This window comes from Diceros bicornis, chromosome 11 (genome assembly GCF_020826845.1).
Source record: "Diceros bicornis minor isolate mBicDic1 chromosome 11, mDicBic1.mat.cur, whole genome shotgun sequence".
In the NCBI taxonomy this organism is placed as follows: domain Eukaryota; kingdom Metazoa; phylum Chordata; class Mammalia; order Perissodactyla; family Rhinocerotidae; genus Diceros; species Diceros bicornis.
In genome coordinates, this window is record NC_080750.1 from 62,429,377 (window position 1) to 62,455,069 (window position 25,693).

At 47.0% G+C, this 25,693-nt stretch overlaps 2 protein-coding genes across 7 annotated transcripts in view; both read right to left on the bottom strand.

The window, feature by feature from the left end:
* Positions 1 to 1,090, bottom strand: part of FDFT1 (farnesyl-diphosphate farnesyltransferase 1) — a 35,180-nt gene extending 34,090 nt beyond the window's left edge. Inside the window, exon 1 of the mRNA XM_058550379.1 lies at positions 919 to 1,090. Within this exon, the coding sequence (XP_058406362.1) occupies positions 919 to 1,017 (99 nt within the window). The 5' untranslated portion in view covers positions 1,018 to 1,090. The remainder of the gene's footprint in view (positions 1 to 918) is intronic.
* Positions 1,091 to 7,044: 5,954 nt separating this feature from the next.
* NEIL2 (nei like DNA glycosylase 2) lies at positions 7,045 to 25,316 on the bottom strand. 6 transcript variants are annotated; one of them, XM_058550387.1, is made up of 7 exons: positions 25,189 to 25,316; positions 24,456 to 24,522; positions 23,923 to 24,005; positions 22,891 to 23,030; positions 17,442 to 17,794; positions 12,702 to 12,898; positions 7,045 to 9,797 (listed from the first exon to the last, which is right to left on the bottom strand). In XM_058550387.1, exons 3-7 carry the CDS (start codon positions 23,936 to 23,938, stop codon positions 9,493 to 9,495), a joined length of 1,011 nt encoding a protein of 336 aa, XP_058406370.1. In that variant the 5' UTR covers positions 23,939 to 24,005; positions 24,456 to 24,522; positions 25,189 to 25,316; the 3' UTR covers positions 7,045 to 9,492. The 6 variants fall into 6 exon arrangements, with proteins under 6 accessions (XP_058406370.1, XP_058406367.1, XP_058406368.1 ...); XM_058550384.1 differs by lacking the exon at positions 24,456 to 24,522; XM_058550385.1 differs by lacking the exon at positions 25,189 to 25,316 and having other exon boundaries at positions 24,456 to 24,795.
* Positions 25,317 to 25,693: the final 377 nt, after the last annotated feature.

The following is a 25,693-nucleotide window of genomic DNA, read 5'->3' on the forward strand; positions in this document are numbered from 1 at the left end:
CTTTAATAAAGGACACCAATTAAGAGTACATTTAAACAAAGAACAGTATTTGCGATATTTTGATTGGGGAAAAAAAATTAAAACTTTTGATATAACCCACTAATTTGGCTGAATGTGTCTATTCATTCAATAATCACCTAAGAATACTTTTCTTGTTGTTATAAATACCTTTGTAAGCATTCATTTAACAAAGGGTACAGGAATGAGGCAGATGAAATATAAACAAAACCAGGTCTGGCCTTCTAGCAGCTAACAATGTAGCTAATGGACAGACATACAGATAACTAGTAAGAACCTGGAAGCGTAGACATGTTTTATAAACAGCGAAAGGAGCAGTGAGGAAGGAGGGACCGATCAGACTGCAGCAAAGTGAGGGAAGCTTATGGAGGAGGTGGTGTAACCGAAAACTGGAAGGATGAGTAAGGTTTCACTCCAGAAAAGGTATTCACGTGACAATATCTGCACAGTTCACTATGTTCACAAAATTCTCTCTCACGTCCCTTCCCACGTCATCTACCCATATAATCTCACTTTGTAACCCATGTATTAGGTCACAGGTAAATGTCAGTGTGCACGGACAGAACGAAATGTGAGGCAAAACTACCTGAAAACCAATGCCTTGAATGAGCTGAAACATTTTAAGCAGCAACACAACTTGAGGGAGGATCGGGGAGGGAGGAGGGGAGGCCTGCCTAGGGGATCAAGTCCAGCTGGGCCCGCCGTGGGGTTAAGGAGAGCGGAACGAGGCTGTGCCGGCGGGGCTGCCTGACAGGACGGCGGTCTGCGCCCCGAGGGAAGGAGGGAGTCTGAGGCTCGCCGCGTCCCTCGCCCTCGATTCTGGGCCCGGACAGCCAGACCCGGACGCCGGCCCCGCGCAGCCTCCCCGCCCCGGCCGGGATGCAGGGATGCTCGGCCCACCTGGTCCATCTTGGGTATCACCTTCCGCCGGCCCCCCATCTGGAAGCGCAGCAGGTTGTAGAACTCCTCGGGGTGCCCCAAGCACTTCACGAACTCCATGCCGGCGGCGGCGAGATGTCAGACCTCGGGGTCACCTCGCAGAAACCTACAGCTGGCACCCGGCCGCCGTCGGCAGCATTAGGCGAAGGAGGCGCGGTGGGCGGGGTGGGGCGGGAGCGGAGGCGGGCCCAGCGCGGCGGAGCCCCGCCTACTTCCCGCCCAAGTCAACGGGCCTCGGCTCTCGCGCCGCTTCCCGTGGGCTCGTGGGGTGGACTGACGGGCGTTGATTCGCCAGTGCTGCTCGCACCAGGAACACGCCGGCCAATCGGCGGCGGGACGAGTCTGGCGTGACGACCACACCCTAGAAGCTAATTGGAGGGTGAGAAAGAGGCAGGCGAGCGAGATTGGTGCTCCTAATGGGGGCGGGCCCTTCTTTTCCTCCGCTTGCCCTGCGCCAGGCTGGAAGGTGGACAGCCCTCCCGGAGGCCGGCCTCTGCTGAAGCCGAGCAGGCGAGAGTCCGCTATGATTTTGTCAATAAGCCGTCCACGTGTTCAGTTTTGTTTGTCCTGCCGGCCAGATTAGCTCTTCGGTGACCCACTCCGCTCGCGACCGCATCCCGCGTGAGGCTGCCAAACATTTAAAAGGCGGGTGGGCCCACCACCGAGTTGTCGGGTCTTTAGAGCTCAAAGGAAAACAAAAGCTTGGCCGAGTCCCGCAGCACATCCCCCGCACAGGACCTTTCACCTGCCTCCCACACCACACGCAGCCCCATGGAATACCTGCCCCCCCCCCCCCCCCCCCCGGCAGTTCACTTCGCTCTGGGTGATGTCAGTCACTCCTGGAGTTTCAAGTGCCCTCCTTAAACTGTTTATTTTAGATTCCCCTTAGTCCCAAAAAAGGATTTGAAGCGTTTCTACGACCTACACAAGGGTGATGTGGAAATTTATATCTCCATCCTAGATCTCTCACAAGCTCTAGAAACTACTTGCCACCGAAGCCCCCACTCCCCCTACCAGCGATCTGTTAAGATTTAAGCCTAAATCCCTGCAATGTCTCTCCATTTCACTCAGTAAAAGACAAAGTTCCTACAGAGGTCTACAAAGCTCCGCTTGATTAGCCCTCCACCCCATTACCTCTCTGACCTCCACTTTTCCTACTCTCCTTCTCTGGCCTTAGGGCCTTTTGGTCTAGCTGTTCACTAACCTCTTCCTGCAATATTTTCCCCCTAGATATCCAACTGGCTAACTCCTTCACCTCCTTCAAGACATTGCTGAAGTCTCATCCTCTCATTTAGGCCCACCCTGATCACCCTATTTTATACTGCAGCTTGCCCCCCCCCCACCACTGCTCATCCCGCATCCTGTTCTAATTTTTCCCACAGTATTTATCACATTCTAATATAATACATAATTCACTTGTGATGTTTAGAGTGTTTCCCCTTGCTAGAATGTAAGCTCAATGATGACAGATCTTTTTGTTTTGTTCACTGACACACCCCCAAGCATCTACAAAAGTGCCTGGCACATAGTAGGTGCATAATGAATACTTACTGAATTGAGCTGCATCTAGAACACCTCCTCTTTGATGTCCCCTGACAGTGCAAACTTAACATGTCCATAACTGAAATCTCTCTCCCATGGAAACTATTTGTCCCGTGAATGGCACTAAAAGCCTCCCAATTGCCTAATTATAAAATCCAAACGCCATCCCTAACTTCTCCTTTCCCTCTCTATATCCACCCCTTCAAAATCATTCATCAAATTGTATGGAGTCCAAGAAACAAATGTCTCTCATCTTAATCTCTCCTCTCTGCTCCATCTTGGTTCAAGTCCCATCTTCTCTCCCAAATTATTTTGAGGCTGACTTCCCATCTCTCTCCATCCATCCCATCTGAAACATATACTTGACTATGTTACTTTCTTGCCTACAATCCTTCAATTTTAAATTCCTCAAAGGAAATGCCTTTCAAGATAAAATCAAGGATTCTGGCAAAGCATAAAAACTCCCTCATCATTTGGCACCTACATTCCCTTTTTTGGATTTTAGCTTTCTATCCAGTCACTCCCCTACTTTCAAACCCTGATCCAGCCCTGGCAGCACTTCCAGATCCCAAACAGGCCACATTACTTGACACCCCAGGTCTCCCCTGAATAATTCACCTGCCTAGAATGCCCTGCCTTGCTCTTCACCTAGCTACCCACCAGGCCTTCATTACAGCTCAGGTGGAATCCCCTTCTTCAGGAATCCTTTTCTGAAGCTCCCTGGTCTCTCCTCTACCTGTTCTTTAGATTCAACAAACATCCACTGCACACCAACAATGTGGCAGACACTGAAAATAACAAGGACAAGTGAGATGAGGTTCCATCCCAAAGAGCTTCCAGTCCAGAGGAAAAGACAGACATACTTGGCATGATGCTGCTGCTATTTATTAAAGACACAGCTGGAGCCTAATCCAGCTCCTCCACTCTGAACTAGATGCCCAACCGGAGGCTGCATGTACAAATGGACAATGGTCAGACCCTATAGAATAACAGAACTCTGACCCACAACCTCTGCAACAATTGGCCTAGAATGGTCAGAACCTGATCAATGACGTCTCTATTTTTTGCCCCCACTTTCAACTCAGGACCAACAACGAAAGCCAAATATGCTCCCCAAATCAATTACATAAGACACCTGGCCTCCAGTTAGCCTGCTGTCAGTTTCCCCACGCCAACCTCCTCCAACCACAACACACTTGATGACTTTCTTTTTTTCACTTTGCTTTCCCACTCCCCTGCATGCTTTTGAGTCTCTGCCAAATGCAAGTGATGGCGGCTGATGCCCTTGCTATAGCAAGCTCCGAATCAAGAGCCTCATCTGTTTGTTCTTTTTTTTGTGTGTGTGTGAGGAAGATCAGCCCTGAGCTAACATCCGTGCAAATCCTCCTCTTTTTGCTGAGGAAGACCGGCTCTGAGCTAACATCTATTGCCAATCCTCCTCCCTTTTTTTTTCCCCCAAAGCCCCAGTAGATAGTTGTATGTCATAGCTGCACATCCTTCTAGTTGCTGTATGTGGGACACGGCCTCAGCATGGCCAGAGAAGCGGTGCGTCAGTGCGCACCTGGGATCTGAATCCGGGCCGCCAGTAGCGGAGCGAGCGCACTTAACCGCTAAGCCACGGGGCCGGCCCCCACATCTGTTTGTTCTGATTTTGTGGTTATTTCCACAAACCTCAGTCCTTCCATCAAGTTCAGTGGTTACTCTCATCCTGAACTTTTTATATTCTAATTATCTCTTCTCTGACTCTTTACCTCACCATGAACCCCTCAAGGTCAGAGACCATGTCTAAGTGTACCTGGCACAGCGCTTGCCACATAACAAGTCTCCACTACTTTTTGTTGAATAACAATGCTTGACATCAGGACTATACTAGACCTTTTTTTTGTTGTTGTTGGTAAGGAAGATTAGCCCTGATCTAACATCTGTTGCCAATCCTCCTCTTTTTGCTGAGCAAGATTGGCCCTGCGCTAGCATCCGTGCCCATCTTCCTCTACTTTATGTGGGACGCCACCACAGCATGGCTTGGTGAGTGGTATATAGGTCAGTGCACAGGATCCGAACTTTCGAACCCCGGGCTGCCGAAGCGGAGCACGAGAACTTAACCACTATGCCACTGGGCCAGCCCCCTATGCTGGAACTTTTAGAACACAGGTGGCAGTCACTTATCCTCTCCACCCTAACATGGCACTTTTTCCATAACCTGTTGAAACACTATTAACACTATTGTAACAAGCCGGCCTCCTCCTATTAGTGTAGGGGTTTTCTTGTCTGGTTTATCCCTGTACTCTCAAACCTAGCACTTAGGAGGCATTTAAGAAATATTTATTTAATGACTAGGGCCACTGAAACCTAACATTAAATTCCAAGTTTTTCACAATGTCAGTTATCACAAAACTCCAGCTCATGAGATACATACATCTTTCCCCTAGAATCTGTTGAGTACAAATATCTCACTTCTCCTTACTTCTAAGTGGGACCTGGACTCACCCTCTATGTACCCCATCCTCACCTGCAGTTCTGTCAGGCAAAAGCCTCTCCTTATATCCGACAGGCACATGGACAACAGGAGCCATTCTCTCTGTTCAACTCCCCATCCCTCCTGCTTCTGTACCACCTGTACCTCTTCTCTAACTCGCCTTCAGTCCACTTATGCTACCCCTTCTCTTCCTCCTTGCAGAACTTGGAACTTTCTGCCGAGAGCATCCTGCCAGGACCTGAGCTTTGGAGAGGAGCATGGTAGCTATGGTTTCTGTCAGCTGTCCCCGTTTCCACTTGCCCATTTCTTCCACGCACACCAAGTCCATGTAGTTCCGACAGTGCCCACACAACCTCACAACTCAGCTGCTCGGTGCAGCAGACTGTAAGTCACTGAAGTCAGAGGAATTATACGCAAGTCTGCTCCTGGGAAGACAGAGTAGGCATGGGGATTTTTCTTCCACATTTTGCTCTATAAACTTCTATATTGCTTGAATCTTTTGATGTCCATAATTTAAAAAATAATTAAAAAAAATAAGGATTCTCCTTTGGCCTCTTGGCCTTCCACCATTCTTACCCTGACAACCTTCAACTGTGGGTTAATCTAGCATCCATTTCCTTTATTTTTGATCCTAAACTACTCGACACTGCTGGACAAGGGTGGGAAATGAAGCAACTACCCTGGATCTTCACTGTGGCTCTACAACCCTTCCCTTGAACTCTAAGTGGCTCTAAACTCCCATAATAGCTGTTACAAACCTCCCCACTCCTCCACTGCACCTCAAAAGACCTCACTTCCAGCAAATTTTCTCTGGATCTATTTTTCTTTTCCCATCCCAGCCCAGTCATCTTTAAGTGCTGGCACTGGTGTGCTCTCTCTCTCCTGGTTTTTTCCCTCAACTAATCATATACAAATCCTCACATTATATCCACCCTTTAATAAATAACTCTCCTCCCTGACCTTCTCTTTCCCATTTCCTTCAAGGCCAATCTTCCTGAAGAGCAGACCATCCTCATCACTTCCACTTCCTCAGCTCCCACCCAGCTGTCAGCCCCTTTAGACTGGCTACCACTCTGCACAAATCGCTCTCTTGAAGATCATCATGACCTCAAATATGATAAACTGCCGAATTCAAAAGCCTCTTTCAATCATTCTGCTCCTTCAATTCAGCTTGATCCAACATTACAGACCATTAGCTTCTACTCCAAGTCCTTTTTTCTCCTGTTACATTTGACTTCTCATTGACTGGCTTCTCTTTCTTCTCTTGCCCCTTAAACACAAGACTTTCTCTAAGGTTTCCCTGTGATTTCCATCTTCGCTCATGCTACATGACCGCCCTTGTTAACCTTCTCTAACTGACAATCAGGCTGAGAGAAGCTCCCAAATCGGCGCCTCCACGCCCAGCCCGCACTTGTAGGGAGCCAGGCCTACTTCCTAGTTATGCTGTCCCCACAGCTTAGGTGGTGTGCAGGCCCCTCAAGCTCAACGTGCCTCAAGTCTGCTCATCTCCCTCCCGATTTTCCGTATCAATCAGGTGGCGGCCTCCTCCGGCTCTCAGGTGCCGGCTGGCGCCATCTTCAGCTCTTTCTCCCTCTCCCCATCTCCACATCTAGTTTGCTGACACCTTTGGAGCCTGTCACTGTGATGACCCTCACATCTCCCCTCTTTTCCACTCCCACTGCTGTTTCTAGTCCCATCACCTCTTTTCTTGACAACCGCAACAGCATTTTTCTCTTTTCTTTTCTACAAATCTCATGGGTGTAGACCCACAGACCCACACTCAGGCTGCGGTGCCCAGCCCAGCCCATCCCCACCTCCGTCTGTAGAGCCTCCCCATCCCATCACCTCTTGCACTCTGGACCCACTGTATGACAGATGTTGACTTACAGGAAACGGTCTGTCTGGGTACCATCTTTGCTCCCTGCTTATGCCTGGCACTTCATGCTTATATTATCTCATATGGGTTTGAAAGGTAAATTTGAATTAAGAAAAAAAATACATATATACATATTTTTATATAATACATATTTTATATACACAATGTGCAAGTGTGCATAGATTACTCTAGATCCAAATAGCAATCTATTACTCAAACAGTATTTTCACAGCATCTGGTCTGGTAGTGGGATTTTACAAACTAATGTAAGTTAAAAAAAAATTAAGGAATGATGGCCTCTCTGAAGTTGAGGACTTTCTCCGAAACCCCCTTGTAGTCTGCTATGGACTGTATTGTGTACTCCCCTCCCCCAATTCATATGCTGAAGCCCTAACTCACAACATGACTGTATTTGGAGATGGGGCCTTTAAATAAGTGATTCAGGTTAAATGAAGTCATAAGGATGGGGCCCTAATCCAACAGGACTGGTGTTCTTTTGAGAAGAACAAGAAACACCAGGAGGACACGCACACAGAGAAAAGGCCACATGAGGACGCGGCAAGAAGCGAGTTGTAAGCCAAAAAACCTCAGGAGAAACCAGTCCTGCTGGCACCCCGATCTTGGGCTTCCAGCCTCTACAACTATGAGAATAAATGTCTGTTGTTTAAGCCACGCAGTCTGTTGTGGCAGCCCTAGCTGACTAATACATAAACAAAAGACTTGGCACTTTTTGTAAAGAGGGAGAGATAACTAAGGTGCATCTGTGTAAGATACATAAATATGTGACACAAAGGAGACATGAGGAAAGCCGGAAGGATTTAGATATAAGGAAGCAAAAATGATTTAGATTAGCTATAAGAATGCCATGACTATAAGGGGTTGCTGACACTGGCTGCAGGCAATGGTCTGAAGAGAAAACAGACAGTGGAGAGGCACATTTGAACACCGATGCAAACAATGCTTGGAGAAGTTCTGGAGATCCTAATGGATAATACTACCATTTTCTAAACCGTATTCCAAAGAGTAAAGGCAAAATGGGTTTCATGGTAAAATAAGGTTTGGAAACACTGAGTAGAGCAAAGGAACAGTTTGCTTTACTGTGGAATTTCTTGGAGCCTTTATGAGCTCCACGAAGCTCCAAGAGGGGGATATGGCATGCAGCATTTCTCAAACTTATTTGATCACAGAACCCTTTGTCTGTGAGATATCGTTGGTGATGCTTCTTCCTTGGATCACATTTTCAGAGCTGATGGATCAAAAGAAACCTGGCTACTTTGAGGGACACACCCCTAACGATATCGGCCAGGATCTGGCCATGTCCCACAGTGCAGCTCTCGAGGCCCAATACTGAGGGGCTACAATGGGGTGGGGGATCAGCGCATGCCCTTGGCCCCTGTTAAGCGTGTGATCTTAAGCAAATTCCTCAGCCTCTCTAGACTTCAGTTTCCTCATCTATAAAACAAAGACAGTAAGAGTGAGTACCTATCTTCAGGGGGTTTTTGCAGATTACACGGCAAGAACTAGGCTAAGTGCTTTACATGGTAAGCACTCAGTATATATTAACTATTACACAGGTTATAGGTCTGCCAGGAAGTGGCTTTCCCTACTGTTTACAACAGTCAGTGACTTAAGACAGATGAGAGGAAAGGAAAGCCAGAAACATCAGCCACTGTTTTCAATTTCACTCACACAAATCACTATCTTCTCCATGCCAGAGGCTGGGGCCACAGAACTGAAATCCACCTCTACTTCACCAGATGTCCTGCCAGTGGAGGGCACCAGGGGCAGAAGAGCAGGTGTGTGTTCACCCCGCTCCTGGCCCTGCTCCTGTTAAGTGGACCCACAGGCCAACTCAAGAAGTTCTACATAGAGTTCTACTTAGAGTAAGAGCCTTTGCTGCCAAATAAAGAGGACAACAGAAAATAACAAAGGGCTTTATTTTCACGTCACTGTCCTGGTTTCTTCTAGTTGCTAACAACCTGACAGTGTGTCTCTACAGCCCTTGATTCCAGCATTGTTTACATTATCACAGTTACAAATATACTACCTTGAAGAGAAAACAAGTAGCTTTTATCTAAAGCCCACTGGGCACAAGAGGAAAGCGGCCAGCTCCCTGGTCCCTGTTGTCCCTCCACCCCTTCTCCTGGTGTCTCCAGCCCACGGGAAAGGATCCAGGCAGGAGGCTACCCCATCCTCATCCCTGGATCCCTCTAGGGGAACGAAGAAACACAATTCTGTTTTCCTGTTTCTTAAGTGGAGGGCCTTAAAACCAACCAATGTTTCAAAAACAAAACCAAACACCTGCAGAGCAATGTTGGGGCCCAGCTGTTTTCCACAGGCTTCCATTTTCATTGCCTCACTGTCCTTCTGGGAGGTTTTTCCCTTAACTATCATGATTTTTCTCATCTTTCACAATGGTAGAATTAGATAGGAAGAATTAAACAAACTAGAAAAGAAAAAAAATCTAGTCCTGCAGAAACTCTGCCTTAGACAACAGTACTGGCATCACCCTAACCTACCCACCCTCTAATTCCTGTACCCAGTCCCAATCCCTGCCCACAACCCCTTTCTGGATACTCAGACATCATGGTCCCCAAAGGGCAAGGTTCTGTGAAGAAGGCTGCCGAGCACCTTAGGAGAGCTAGACCTGCTCTGGCTCATCGGGTGGCAATCTGGGCTGGCACTGTGGGCACCACCAGGTGAGCCTCTGGAAGCCACCTGGAGGCCCAAAGGCCTCCTTCATGACCTGGTGCCCGGCAGGGCACTGCTCTTTCTGGTAGATCTGCGTGTGCTGCTGTTTGCCCTGGAACTTGCCCTGAAGCCAGTCTGCACTGAACTCCACCACGTGATCCAGGAGGACCCCAAGTCGCAGAGGACTGAGGAGTGAACCGAGAGAAAGGGGATGGATCCCAGCTCTGTACAAGGCTTCATTCTTAATGATGTTCCCTGGAAGACAGCAGGGAGAGGACAAGGGAAGGAAAAAAGACACGTCCACAAAGTTAATAAAGCAAACTGAAGCTGGTAGGATGGCAGCAGGGGAGTGACTCAAAGACCTGGAACCAGCTCTGCTGTGTACCAGGGGCTCTTGGGCAAGTCACGTATTCTCTGAGTCAACTTCCCTGTCTGTAAAGTGGGTTTGCTAATACTTACCTTTCAGGTTGTTGTGAAGATGAAATGGAATGAAATAAAACTCATGCATGGCCCATTTTATAGCAAAGAGACGATCAAAATGGGCTCTGGAATCTGACTGCCTGGATTTGAATCCCAGCTCAACCAGATCCTAGCTATGTGACCCTAGCAAGTTCCTTAGCTTCTTGAAGCTTCAGTTTCCTTATCTGTCAAATGAGGATAAGTTACCTGGTTTCTGTGAGCAGTAAATGAGGATTGTCACACGCACGCACGCATACACACACAGAAACTGAGTGCGGTGGCTGGTACGTGGGGAGTACTCAATAAATATTGGCTGTTATTATTTAAAATGTAAAGTGTAAGGTCTGAAATACAGAAAGTGGGAGGTATTATTTTATTATTTTTCTACTCTTGCCTCATTCTCTGTGAAGTTAGCCTTGATCCCTCCTTCCAGAATCAACACCTCTCTTCAAAATGTTCCAGCAGTGCACTTTCTTGAACCTCTACCTGGCATTTACTGCAGTCTATCTCAAGTTACCGTGAACTGAGTCCACGCTTTATGGGCCACTAAACAACAGCCTCCTTGAGGAGAGGAGGTTAGCATGGTAGAGGGCAGGCGTTCAGCACGTGTGAAGTGAACGGATGAGTGAAAGTACTGCTTGTTCCAAGAACTTCATAATCACACTCCTGGCTACACATAAAATTTCTCTCTACAATTCACTGCCAGACCACTTGGATGCAGGTATCAGCTGCAGTACTTACTAGCAACATGGTTCTTCCTTTAGTTTCTCCATCTGATAAAAGGAAAATGAATAAATATCCTATGGAATAGCAGTAAGGATGAAACTATGTGCCTGGCACACTGGAGTCATGTGAAAAACGTTGGCTGTTATTACTACTGTTAGTAGTAACAACTAGTAGAGATTTAACTCTTGCTATATATACCCCAAAGGCACTTCTGGAAGCCTCTTTGCCTCTGAGGGTGCAGGGACTCCCATGGTCCTAACGTGAAGATGCAAGGCCACTGTCTGGTGAGCCACTGAGCCTCCTCCCCCTCATGAGGTAAGCTGTGCCTGCAGTGGACAGAATCACATCTCGGATATGGAGGTGACTCGGTCATCACCAGCTCACCCAACTGCCTCAGCACCAACACAGGGCACTTATTCCTCGGCTGGTGCAATAAGAACAATACGCTCTACACCTGTCAGAATGGCTATAATGATCAAGACAAAAAATAACAAGTGTTGGAGAGGATGTGGAGAAAAGGGAACCCTAATTCACTGCTGGTGGGAATGCAAACTGGTGCAGCCACTATAGAAAACAGTACGGAGATTTCTCAAAAAATTAAAAATAGAAATACCATAAAATCCAGCTATCCCACTACTGGGTATTTATACAAAGAACTTGAAATCAACAATTCAAAGATATTTATGCACTCCTATGACATGGAAGCAACCCAAGTGCCCTTTAACTGATGGATGGATAAAGAAGATGTGGTGTATATATACAATGGAATACTACTCAGCCATAAAAACGACAAAATCATCCCATTTGCAACAACATGGATGGACCTTGAGGGTATGATGTTAAGCGAAATAAGCCAGACAGAAAAAGACAAACGGTGCATGATTTCACTCATGTGTGAAAGATAAACAAACACATGGATAAAGAGAACAGATTAGTGATTACCAGTGGGGAAGGGGCTGGGAGGGTGGGCAAAAGGGGTAAAAGGGCACATATGTATGGTGACAGATAAAAACTAGACTATTGGGGGCCGGCTCCGTGGCTTAGTGGTTAAGTGCACGCGCTCTGATGCTGGCGGCCCGGGTTCGGATCCCGGGCTCGCCCCAAGGCACCACTTCTCCGTCCAACGCGAGGCCGAGTCCCACGTACAGCAACTAGAAGGATGTGAACCTATGACATACAACTATCTACTGGGGCTTTGGGGGGAAAAAAATGAATTAAAAAAAAAAAAGAATTCTTCAAAAAAAAAAAAAAACTAGACTATTGGTGGTGAGCACGATGCAGTCTATCCAGAAACTGATTAATAATGCACACTTGAAATTATACAGTGTTATAAACCATTATGACCTCAATAAAATAATTGAACAAAAAAAGAAAAAGAACGGCATGCTCTAGTAGTCCAGCTAATTAGCCATTCTAGTTTTCAAACTGCTCAGCTCTTCTTCCCACCTCAACATGCTCACAGTTTCACTGCTCAGGACACTTGAACAGAGAGAAGGAATCTCCTTCTTCACCCACGTCTTATGTAGACCTGAAACATCTGTCCTTTGACCAGCAGGCAGCTCCATCTGCCAGGAGCGGCCCTGGTTAGCAAATGCTCTGCTCTCCCTCAGCAAGCTATGCAGCTTTGAGTTCCCGGCAGACGTGGATTGAGCACCTCCCGTATGCCAGGCACTGCACCAGGCAGTGGAGTCAAGGAGAGAGAAGACATGACCCCTGCCCTTTAGGAGGTCACGCTCAGGCAGACTACAGCTGATGACATAACTAGGGTGTGAATTCCGAAGGCAGGAGAGAAGGTCAAGATTGTCTAACTTCCTCAGTTTAAAAATGCAGGAAGCGAAGCTAAAGAGATTAAGTGATTGCCTCAAGACCAGCATCGAGGCACACTAGGGGTGGGTCTCAGTTTTGTGCCTCTCAGACGAGTGACTTGTCTATTAAATCACTCTGTGGGGCTCATCCCTTTTCCATCGGACATACCTAGGCCTGAGAAGTATCTTTGGTCCAACAGCGTATAGCAGACAGGCCGCTCCTGGCCCAGCGCTTCCAGGGCTTGTCCTCGATGGAACTTTTCAGACAAGATGTCAGAGGTGGGTTTGACCACTGGGGAAGAGCTCCAAGACATCTGACAATTATAAAATGCCAGGAAGCCACCACCGCCAAAGTGCAGGACCAACCTGGGGAGAAAGAAAAGATCGTAAGTGCATATGGATACGACAGTATTGTCAGATCACATGTACATACAGCTCCCACTCCACAGTCAGGATTAACCTGCGGAGGCTAAGGTCTCCAAAGAGTAAAGGGACGGCTCTGCTAGGATCATAAAAATCTCAGGGCTAAATGGAATAACTAAAAGAAAACATACATATCTCTCCATTTTCCTAATCACAGCAATACATGTTCACTGAAGACAGTTTGGGACATACAGAAAAGTGTAAAGTTCAGGAAGTGTGGCTACCTGCACAAAAACAGGTAGCATCTTCCTTGTTAGGAAGGAGGACAGAGAAATGATGCTCAAGAGGCACACTCCCAACCCCAGGCGAGATTTACCAAGAAAGACACACCTGGGCTTCCTGAATTCTGAGGAGGGAGGAGGAACCTTTGAACTTTGATAAAGAAACAATAGGTTACTTCATAAGGGAAAATAATCAGACTGGAATTGGACTCCACATGTGAAAGAGAATAAGATTCATGTATCTGACCTAGACGGTACTCTTTTGTGAAAGGAAAAGGACAAATTTAGAGGAACAGGGACTTGGAAAAACTATCTACACACAGTATCTGAGGTAATTAATTATTCAAGAAAAAACACATACCCACTGGAAATTAACTCAGCCAGGATCTCAAGATAGGGGTTGATGAAGAGGACAGGACATAATGAGTAGCACTGGATTTCGTAATGTTTATTGTGAAATCTAAATGGATCATGATCACGATGGTACAACTGAGAACTGTAATACAAGTGTTAGGAAAAAGTTCATGAAACAAAAGATACCTATTAACATGTTTTTAATATTAATTGGTTTAATTATGCATAATTAACAATATAATATAGTTCATTAATTAACAATCTGGAACTAAAATGCTAAACTATTTCAGCAAACGCAGGAGATGGAGTGGATACGACAAAAAAGAAGTCGTGAAGTGGAAATATTTTAAAGGTCTCATCTCAGAATGGTGAAGGACAATGAGCAAAATATCAGTTTCAATAATGAGGGAGAAGAGTTATTAATTTAATGTTATTAAAAATTTGATAGTTATTAACTCAGAAAAAAATATAGGTATAATTTCAAAATAAGATTATTAACAACAGAATAAAGATGAATACCAATACTTCCAAATTAACAGGGGTAAAAAAGGAAGAAAAGAAACTTGATAAATCCAACAAAAGAAAAGGAAACAAGGGGGGCTGGCGGCCCGGGTTCGGATCCCGGGCGTGCACCGACGCACTGCTTGCCTGGCCATGCTGAGTCTGCGTCCCACATACAGCAACTAGCAGGATGTGCAACTATGACATACAGCTGTCTACTGGGGCCTTGGGAAGAAAAAGGGAAAAAAAGGAGGAGGACTGGCAATAGATGTTAGCTCAGGGCTGGTCTTCCTCAGCAAAAAGAGGAGGATTGGCATGGATGTTAGCTCAGGGTTGATCTTCCTCATGGAAAAAAAAAAAAAGGAAACAGGTATGATAAAATGGCAAATGGAAGAAAATCCAAACACCACAGTTACCCCAGTTCAAAATAAAGAGTTTCAGTCTAAGTTAAAAGAGATACAAAAGCCAGCATTCGCTGTTTCTAAGGAACAAACCTAAAATAAGTGAGAATACATACCTACAACTAAGGGGAAAAAGCCAAGAGGTGGGCCAACTGAATACAGAGCAGCACTATTAATATCAAGAAAAGCAGAAGTCAGGACCAAAGGCAGAGAGAGGGTGTGTTATTGTTTATTAATGAAGCTGCAAAGAACCTACCTCTCGTGGGTCCCTTAATGCCTGGAACCCCAAGGCAGCAAAACACATAAACAAAAACGCTTAGAAAGAGAAGGAGAAACCTTATAAAACCACAACTACCCAGGTGGACTTTAATGCACCTCTTCCCAAGTTTGGCACATTGAGTAAACAAAAAATAGTCAGAATGGCTAGTATCAAAAAGACAAGAAATAACAAGTGTTGGAAAGGATATAGAGAAAAGGGAACCCTCACACACAGCTGGTGGGAATGTAAACTGTTGCAGCCACTATGGGAAACAGTATGGAGGGTCCTCAAAAAATTAAGAATAGAAATACCATATGATCCAGCTATTCCACTGCTGGGTATTTATTCAAAGACTACAAAAACACTGATTCAAAAAGATATATGCATCCCTATGTTTACTGCAGCATTACTTATACTAGCCAAGATACAGAACAACCTAAGTGTCCATTGATGGATGAATGGATAAAGATGTGGTGTATACACATATATATAATGGAATATGACTCAGCCATAAAAAAGAATGAAATCTTGCCATTTGTGACAACATGGATGGACCTTAAGGGTATTATGCTAAGTGAAACAGTCAGACGGAGAAAGTTAAGTACTGTATGATTTCACTCATGTGGAAACTAAAAAAACAAAACAAATGAACAAACAAAATAAAAACAAACTCATAGGTACAGAGAACAGATTGGTGGTTACCAGAAGGGGAGTGTGTGGGGGGAAGGTGCAATGGGTGAAGGGGATCAACTGTATGGTGATGGATGAAAACTAGATCATAGCGGTGGATCACTATGTAGTGTAGACAAATATCGAATTACAAAGCTGTACTCCTGAAACTTACATACTTTTCTAAAAAGTAAACAGAAAGTGAGCATGGACAGACAGAATTTGAGTTATCAAAACAATAACCTGTTCTTAACATATACAGAAAGTTTTACTTTTAATGAACGTATTATCTTCATTTATGTACATAAAATATAAGCACAGATCAATGATGTGTTTGGCTGCAAATCTTAATAGATGACAAAAATAGAAAATTTACAGGCTGACATCCTGACCATAATCCAATAAAAAAATTACAACAGAACAATGACCTCAAACACTCAAGCATTTGGAAAATTATGAAATATTCTTCCAAATAGAAAGTATATAAAACTAATATTATTTGTTTGAAAGATTGACAAAGTAGATAAAACTCTGGCAAGCCTAATTAAGAAAAAAAGGGAGGCCAGCACATGGCGTAGTGGTTAAGTGCACGCGCTCCGCTGCGGCGGCCCAGGGTTGGGATCCCACGCGCGCACCAATGCACTACTTGTCAAGCCATGCAGTGGCAGGGTCCCATATAAAGTGGAGGAAGATGGGCATGGATGTTAGGCCAGAGCCAGTCTTCCTCAGCAAAAAGACGAGGATTGGCAGATGTTAGCTCAGGGCTGATCTTCCTCACAAAAAAAAAAAAGGGATGGGAGGACAAAGCAAAATATAAAACATGAAGAAAGGAGACACAACATGACAAGAAGAAATTAAAAAATAAGTGAATGACACGTGTTAAAATAAATTTGAAGACCTGGGGTGAGTCTTGCTGGTGGAAGAGCATTTCAATCCCCTTGCTGGTGACTAATTCAGGAATCCGCACACAAGCAATGAGAGGTTTGCTGGGGGTTCTGAGAAAGCTCTCCTTGCTCATCTGAACTTCTAGAAATGACCCTCTCTCTCTCTTTTTTCTTGTGTGGACAAAAGGCCTGCAACTGCGAGAGCCCCCTGCTGCTGGTCTAAGGACAAAGCCAACATGTGGGAAAGCACAGGACAGGACAATCACAAGAACATGAAGCCAGAAGCTCCGAACTGAGTCAACATCTCCCTGTGAACTTCCAATTACGTGAGCCAAAAAATCTCCTCACCGTTTAAGCCAGTCTGAGTTATTTTTACACTCCAAAGCATCTTACTGGCCCTATATCACTATAATTAAAGACTACAGTTCTGCACATAAAAAAATATAATTACGAAACTTTAGAAAATAGAAGAGTAGTGCGACTTTTGGGTAGAAGGGGACTTTTTTAGCAAGAGGGAAAAACAAGAGCTATCAAGAAAAATACTGACCACTGACACACAAAAATAAAATCCTGAACGCCAAAACGCACAAACACTGACTCGAAACAATACTGGCACCACATATCGCAAAGGTTAACACACAATATCCAAAAGCCCCTACAAATTGCTGAAAAGTACACAACCAACTCAGGGCTAGTGAGAATTCAGCCAGAGAAGCACTTTTGCAAGGCCACACGAGTGTTCATTCTCTTCGACCAGCAGTGACTCCTCTGGGAATGTACACTGAGGAAATAATCCTGGACATGGACACAGTTTTATGCACCAAGATGTTCTCCTCAACATTAACAGATTAAACACTGGAACAGTTCTGTCCCTAAATTCAGAGTGCACTAGTCAAGCCCAAAATGCTCTTCAGAGACCTCCCAGCCTCAAGGGCCATGTTTGCTGGGAAAGATCTCCCCTTCTCTCAGCTGCCCCAGGATGTCACCATCCCTCTCTGGTGTCGACTGCAGTCTACTTCCTATTACAGGCAGGCAGAGAAGCAGCTTCTCTCTCTTGGATGCATGCTGCTGGGGAGCAGGTTGGAGTGCGCCCGCAGAGCCCAGCCCTGCCCTGCACGGCGGGGGCCATGTGGAACCCTGCAGACCCTGCAGAGCTGCAGCCGTCAGAGCCCACGGCCTGCTCAGCCACACCATTACCTTGGAACTGGGTCCTTCCAGTCACCCCTCTTGTTTGCTTTCTTCGCTCTGGAGAACTCGTTCACCCAGACGCTGCCGAACAATCCAAAGTGGACCTGCAGCCACCTCTCAGCTCCTCCTGCGGGGGTGTCTCCCCCCAGACACTCCAAACCATCTTCTCCACTGGAGTCAACAAGCTCCAGGGACAGGGAGGGCTGGTCGGAGATCTGGCTGCTGGGCCCCAAGGCCTGCTGCTGGGCCCTGGCCTCTTCCTTCCTCTCTCCTTTCTGGAGAGACTCTGGCAGTGGGTTGTTGCCAGAGGATCCAATTTCTTCATCTGGATCAAATCTAAGGAATAACTTCTTTCCATGGACCTAGAAAAAAATGAAGATGGTCTAAGCCTTTGCTATAGACTTGTTTGTGTCCCCCCCGAAATTCATACATTGAAACCTAACCCCCAACATAATGGTATCTGGAGGTGGGTCCTCTGGGAGGTGATGAGGTCGTGAGGGTGGAGCCCTCATGAATGGGATTAGTGCCCTTATAAGGAGACCCCAGAGAGCTCCCTCGCCCTTTCCACTATGTGAGGACACAGCGAGAAGATCACCATCTATGAACCAGGAAGCGGGCTCTCCTCAGATACCGAATCTGCCAGCACCCTGATCTTGGACTTCCAGCCTCCAGAACCGTGAGAAATAAATTTCTGTTCTTTATAAGCCACCCAGTCTGTGGTATTCTGTTATAGCAGCCCAAATGGGCTAAGAAAGCCTTATAGACTCAGAAAGGGGAAGACCAGAAGATGTGTATGCAGACGTATATCCTAAGGCAAATTTCTCCCTTCTTGCCTCTTCCATGAAGCTTTCCCAAGTTGAGCATTTTGGACTTGTCTTTTACTCTGTGCTCCAGTGGTGCGGGCAGTCCACACACGGTTTTCAAAGTGATTGGAAGCAAGTAGAAGAATTAGATTAACAATGAAATAGATCTATGCTAGACAGCAGGGCCACCCTAGAATACCTGAAGAGAAATGCTCCCAATTTGTTCATGGATTAGCTAAGAAATAAATACAAATCATCATTCTTATGTTAGAAATAATCAGCACATAGGGCCGGCCCCGTGGCTTAGCGGTTAAGTGCGCGCGCTCCGCTACTGGCAGCCCGGGTTCGGATCCCGGGCGCGCACCGACGCCCCGCTTCTCCGGCCGTGCTGAGGCCACGTCCCATATACAGCAACTAGAAGGATGTGCAACTATGTCATACAACTATCTACTTCTTTGCGGGAAAAAAAGGAGGAGGATTGGCAATAGATGTTAGCTCAGAGTCGGTCTTCCTCAGCAAAAAGAGGAGGATTAGCATGGATGTTAGCTCAGGGCTGATCTTCCTCACAAAAAATTTAAAAATAAATAAATAAATAAATAAATAAAAGAAATAATCAGCACACACACACGGGCCACACACAAATTGACAGCAGCTAAAGACAACACATCGTAAAATTCGGTACCCCCCACCACTCCCCTGAAATCAGATTTGATAGAAGTAATAGCCACAAAAGAACTCACAATAAAAAAACTATAATCAATAAAAATTGAATATCGACACAAAAATTGATCAATGGATCAAACAGCCACCATAAAATGTATAAGGAAAAGAATTCACCTCATCCCAACGAAAACAATTTCAGTAAAAGAAAATGAGAACAGAAAATGTGTGTAAAAGAATGTTCCAGCTGCTTTGTGTCCTACTTTCCTATTGCTAGGTCTAGTATGTAATATGTATGTGGCCAGATTCCAGGATGAGCCTGTTCTGCATGACCTGAAATTCAGGTAGTCTTTCAAACAATTAAAACCAAAACGTCTGGCATTAATAATGGAAATGACTGTGCTACTTTTTTGACCACCAAAGGTACAAACATAAAGATCATGGTTCTGGTATGATCTCCAATTTCTCAATTAGTAAAAAATTACAACTGCAGCAGTCTTTTGAAATCCTCTCCCCCAAAGAGGGCATTGTCTTTCTAAATAATTCCAGAATAACTTATCTGCAAATTTGAGCACAGCTCTTTGCTGCCACATAGTAGAAATCATTTAATGGAACTATATAAAAAACGGAGCAAGGAATTAAGTGGGCATAAGAGAAATGCTTCAGAAAATACTTCCTCGATGTAAATTCACGAAGGTTGGTATGATGCAGATGAAAGTATCTGTCAAATGCCCCTCGTGGTCAAAACATTTACGAGGTCAAAAATGCCAGGTCAGGATATCCTTGTACCCTCTCCAACTATGGTAATTTCTACTGTCCCTCTTCTAAATTCCTGTGACACTGCAGTTACTTCAGTTAACTGAGCTCATGCAATGTGCCAGGCAGTGTGCTAGGCTCTGAGAGGCACATAGAGGAGTAAGTCTCCGCTCCTTCTCTCTAGGAACTCAGAATTTAAAGGGAATGAAGTTCTGACACATGCTACAACACGATGAACCTTGAAAACATTATGCTCAGTGAAAGAAGCCAGTCACACAAAAAAACACATATTGCATAATTCCATGTATGCGACGTGTCCAAAAGAAGGCAAATCTATACAGACAGAAAATAGATTAGTGGTTGCTTAGGGCTGTGAGTGGAGGGTTGGGGGAAATAGGGAGTGACTGCTAATGGGCACTAGGTTTCTTTTTGGGGTGATGAAAATGTTCTAAAATCAAATGTGATGATAGTTGTACAACTCTGTGTGAAGACAGCAAAAGCCACTGAACTGCACACTTTAAATGGGAGAATTGTATATTCTGTAAATTACATCTCAACAAAGCTTTTAAATACTTTTTAAAAATTGGAAGATTAAAATTGTAAGTATGTAGTGGGGTTTAATCCCTAGATCTCCTACCCCACCCAAACTAGGATGGGATAGAAACATCAACAGCCATGTAAGGACTCAATATTTTTCTCCCACGCACCCTTTCTCAGGCAACTCCTGGAGTGTGTGCTCTGCAAAATGAGGGTAAAACAGAAGAGCAGATGATATGGACCAGGTGTACACAGACTGCTGCCTGTCTCTCAATATCCCTCTCTCCTCTCTTCCCTACTAACAAATCTACTGATTTATGGGGACCTCAATATACTCACTAAAAATCTCCCAGCCTCCCTTACAGATGGGGTGGCCAGTGAGATGTATGCAGGAGTGGTCAAATGTGGTTTCCAGAAAAGCACTTTAAATTGGGTGAACCAGATTCCAGGTCCCTTCTGCCCTTTCCTTTTTCCTCCCTCTTTCTTCCTGCCTAGAGTGCAGATGTAATGGCTAGAATCCCAGCTGCCATGTTATCATCATGAGGATGAGGGCCACACCCCAGGGAGGGGAGAGCAGAAGAAGCTTGGTCCCCAGTGACCTCGTGTTGTTCCCATACCACCCTGGACTATCTCCTCTGGACTTCCCAATATGTGAAGGGGAAAAAAAATCTCCTGGCTTGTATAAGCCACTCTTCTGAGTCTGCTACAAGTAATTAAATATAATTCCTGATACAGAAACTGGAGAGCTGACAAGCACAGTGAAGGGACATACCAGAAAAACAGCTGGCACAGAGTGCAGCCAATATTATCCCTGCCTCATTAACTAACTTTGCTCATTCCATCTCCATTTTCCTATCTGTGGCTGCTTCTCAACCCTGAAATGCCCTTCCTCTCCTTTGGTCCATCTAAATCTCTGTCCTTCAAGCCCCACGTCCTTCATGACGTCTTTTCCTCCAGGCCCCAAGGAACTCTTCTTCTACGTCAAGGCCCTCAGCTGAATCTTAAACACATGCTCCGCTTCTCCCCATTTATCGTTACCCAGCAGTTTCGCCTACGTAGATACAGGTCTTACCTTCCAAATTCAATTCTTAGTTCCTCAAGTGTAGGGACTGACTGACAGAAGCACAGAGGAGGGATCCCACTTACCACTGACATGCCAGGCAGTTCCCCAAGGGCACCTCCTTCAGGCTTCCCTGGGCTCTGCACATCACAGACTCCTGCCTTGGTTTACTGGGAAAGCAGCTCCCAGTTCCATCTCAAGGCTCCCTTCCCACACATTCATCTGTCCACTCAGCCATTCGGAAAATATTCTGAGAGCCAGCTCTGTGACAGGCACCGTGCTAAGTACTGGGGATCCAGAGACGAAGGGATATAATCCTGCCCTGCGAACCTTACAGGACAGTCTGGACAAAGAGTCCCAGTGCTCTTGTGGGAAGAGCACGGACCTGGAGGTCAGGCAGCCTGCGCCCTAGTCTCCGCCCGTCGCTAACTGTGTCAACTTGGGCTAACTGCTCCCCTTTCTGAGCTCCTGTCTCCAAACGCAGAAAATACAAGTAAAGGTCTAGAAGACCTCTTCCAGTTCTAACCAAGAATGGTTTTATAACCTGTGGGTGGGTGTGTGTGTCCATGCCCGTGTGTGAAGGACAAGGTAGAGGAAAGAGAACTAGTATATAGTGACTACCTATTATGCACCAGGCATAAAGTCTGCTGAATAGAACAATTTTAACCAGTAGGTGGTTTGTCCCCATTTCACAACTGTAGACACCAGAGCTAAGAGATTAGGTAACTTGCCCAGGAGCACACAGCCAAGCAGAAACAGGGCTCATTTATTTTGTGTACAGTCAATTACCATATGCTCCTAAAAGCCGGACACTCAGCTAGGCCCTAGGGACACAGTATTAATGAGGACACAACCTCTGCCCTGTTTATCTGTCTCCTCCACTCAGCAGCAGGCAGCACCAATTCAGCAATGAAGGTCCAACAGGAGGAAGTAGTGTGCCCTGGAAGCACAGAGAAGTCTCTCTCCTGGCCCAGCACAGGCAGGGCAGGTTTCAGAGGATGTGGTGGCAAGGCTGAATCCAGAAGACAGACTAGGAATTACCACGGTAACATGAGGGGACAGGAGTGGGGTCACAGTTGGGAGAAAAAGAAAGACTTGCCCAAGCAGGGGAGCAGAATGTCAAAACCGGGGGCAAGAAGGACAGTTAGAGGAGCTCCAGATAGCTCAACAGGATCAGAAGAGAGAGTAAGAAGCAGGCTAGAGAGGGAGGCATGAGGCACACCACAAGGTACCCTGTGAGTCCCTTGAAGGAATTCTGACTCATGCTCAGGGCAAAGGTGGGCCAGCGTGGAATCTAGATCAGAAGGCTATGCTCTTTCCTTACCTCCTTGCTGGCCCCGTGGGATTAAACATGATTCCCAACCAAAGGTGCACATCCGAGTCAGCTGGAGTGATCAGAATCTCCAGCTTGTGCATGCATGGTTTTTACAGTTCCACAGGTCACTGTGATGCTCACTTCTGGCTGAGAAACATCAGATTGAAAGAGGAGGAGGTGCATGGAGTCCTAGCGTGGTTGCCTTAGGTTCAAGGAAGTGATGCACGAAAGATCTTGAGGGAAATTCTATGGGAGGCACAGGGGCTGACAAAGCCAGGCCACCTGTGTGCGGTATCAGCCAAGCCCATCCTAAGGAGATGAACTCACCTGGGTGTCCTGGAGCCACAGGGACTGAAAGCCGGCAGGGCTGAGCTTCTTACTGCTGCCCCCCGTTTTGACCACCTGCTGCCCCACAAAGGTGGAGACCAAATGGTGAAACTTCCTCACAGACGGCCCTTCCGGCATCCCTGCAGGCAGAAATGGGAGAAAGAGGCCACTGGCTTAGCTAGCTTTTCTCTAGCACTGCTAATGGGTGCCAAGCTCCAAGCTTTCAAGTAGCTCTTCCATATATACCAACTTTAAGAGTATATATGGCCAAAACGGGAATGTGGCTGGGGAGCGGGCTCCGATCAAAGAGAAGGACCAGCTGCGGCAGGGTGCGGGCCAGCTTCCCAGGAATGGTTTCCCTTTCCAGCTCCTCTCACCTTTCTTCATGCAGCAAATACTTATTAAGCACCAACAGTGTGCTCAGCATCATCTCTTGGGCGCCCTCCACTTTGATCCTGTGGCAGCTTGAACAGGAGCTGGCACTTATTATTTTTTGCCTGTACTGTGGGCCCCTAACTCATCTCGACACTTTCTCTGTCCTCCCCCTTCTGCCCCTCAAAACCAATCCTCCCAACCCAGTGCTGCTGATTTATTTCCCCCCTTTGAGGGGAGAGATGGTTACAGAAGAGAAGACTGTAAGGGACACAAAGACATATGTGGATCCAGCTCTCCCAGGACCACTCCCTAGTAGGGGCGCTATGTATGTGAGGACCACAGTGCAGAGCTCAGAATCATGACAAGAGCAGACATAGGGTCACGTCAATTCAGAGCAGGGAGAGGCCACAACCAGCTTAACTACAAATAATCATCCCGGGGAACTGAGAAACAACTGGGGTTCCGTTTTAACCCTGAGGTAGGGTTATCTGTGACCCCCATCTCTCCCTGCTCCAAATCATCCAAGTTCCCCAAGAACTTGTGTATGAGGCATTCAGATGGTTGAATCTGAGTGGTCTGCATCCCACTTGTCAAACACAGAAGGAGTCCCCCCCCCCACCCTTACCCAGGGCACAATACTTAACCGCTGTTCCTCACCTGCACAAGACTCCATAAGCCATGATGAAAACCCAAGGAACTGAGGTACCTGGCATGGTGGTAGCTACCGTATTTCAGCAATTCTAAAAACCATTTTAAAATCTCTGATGCGGATGCCTCTTACAATCCATGCTTTCTCCTAGTTTAATTAGCAGCACATTCACTGACACGTATTTTAAATTTGATGGTGCTTAGGCTCCCTAAAACATAGAAATATTTCCCCTAATCAAATCTTGAAGACCCTCAAAAGGCCATCCTGACAAAACCGCGGGCTGCAAGACTTGCCATACCGCAGCGGACCTTAACTCAACCAGCTCTCTGTGTCCTGGTCCACTCCAAAAGAGGAAGCTTCTGGAACGCCTCCGTCTGAAATGCACCTAATCCTTAAAAATCTTTCGACACACGGGCATGTTTCTTTTAGGTATATTTATGGAGCTGGAAAACTGGGCAGCAAGTTGCCTAAAAGATTGCCCTAAAAGATTAGAACCGGAAGGGACACAGATTTGATGGAGAAACCATGCCCATCTGCCCACCTTCAAGTCCCCTCTCTCCAGCGGTTCACCGCGGCGAGGATGGTTAATGGCTCGCTATCGGACCACGCTGAAAGCAGGAGAGGAGAGGGGCGTCAGCGGCGTTCTCTTTTCTAAGATAAATCACTCATTCCCGGAGGGAGAGTCTAAAATGGCTGCTTTTCCCAAATCTCTCTCGGGGTTGCGGGGGACGGGTGGTCGGGAGAGACAGGTGGGCCCAGAGGTGGGGCTGAAGGGCACTGGGGGAGCCAAGCAGGGGAAAATGCAGGGAGGCACAGTGGTAAACAAAACTGGCCAGGGGCCCGGCCCAGCCCATGGCTTAGCGGTTAAGTGTGCCCGCTCCGCTGCTGGCCGCCCCGGTTGGGATCTCGGCGCGCACCGCCGCACCGCTTCTCCGGCCATGCTGAGGCCGAGTCCCACATGCAGCAACTAGAAGGATGTGCAGCTATGACATACAACTATCTACTGGGGCTTTGGGGGAAAAAATAAATATATAAAATTAAAAAAAAAAAAACTGGCCCAGGGTGCGGGTTCCATAACGGACGCTTCTAAAATGTTCGGTACTTGAGTTTTCACTCCGGGAAAAGGTGACGACGCCGCGCGCAGGCTGCGGTGCAGCTGGGGAGAGCCCCGCATTCATGATGGAGGGGCTCCGCGCTCTGCCGCGAAGGGGCCCGGCCCGCTCCCCAGCTCCGCGCCCGCGCAGGCCGCGGTGACGGCCGCCAGCTGAACTCACCGGCTGCGGGCCCGCGGCCCCTCGGCCCGCCCGGCACCCCTACGAGGCCCGCAGGCTGCTCCGGCGCGGGGCGGGGAGAACTCGGCGTCCGCGCGGCGCTCGGTCCCCGGAGCGGGGAGCGAAGCTCTGTCTTGGAAGGACGGAGGTGGGGTGTAAGGCCAGGCTCCTCCTCAGGGGTGGGCGCGGGGCTCTGGCGGGGGGCGGGGGCAGAGCGGGGCTCCGCCCCGGGGTGAGCGCAGGAGGCGGGGCTTGCCCCTGGGGGTGGGCGCGGGGTCCTGTCCTGGAGGCGGGGGTGGCGGGAGTGCAGGGCTCCCTACCTAAGCCGGTGGCTGAAGGCCGAGCTCTGGCCGAGGGTCCCGAGTAAGGGGTGGGAGTGGGAGAAGGGCGGAGAGAGACTGAGGCGATGGTGGAGAAGCAGCAAACCGCCCTTGGAACACTTGTCTTAGGGAGACAGACGGTTATAGAGAAAGTTGATAGGTTGCTGAATAGGGGCACTTTGGGTGGT

Coding starts and splice junctions, on each gene's coding strand:
- NEIL2 (XM_058550384.1), bottom strand. Junction 17,795..22,890: donor TGTGGCTCCAGGACACCCAG/GTGAGTTCATCT, acceptor ATTTTTTTCTAG/GTCCATGGAAAGAAGTTATT. Junction 12,899..17,441: donor TGGAAGGACCCAGTTCCAAG/GTAATGGTGTGG, acceptor CTTTCTCCCCAG/GTTGGTCCTGCACTTTGGCG.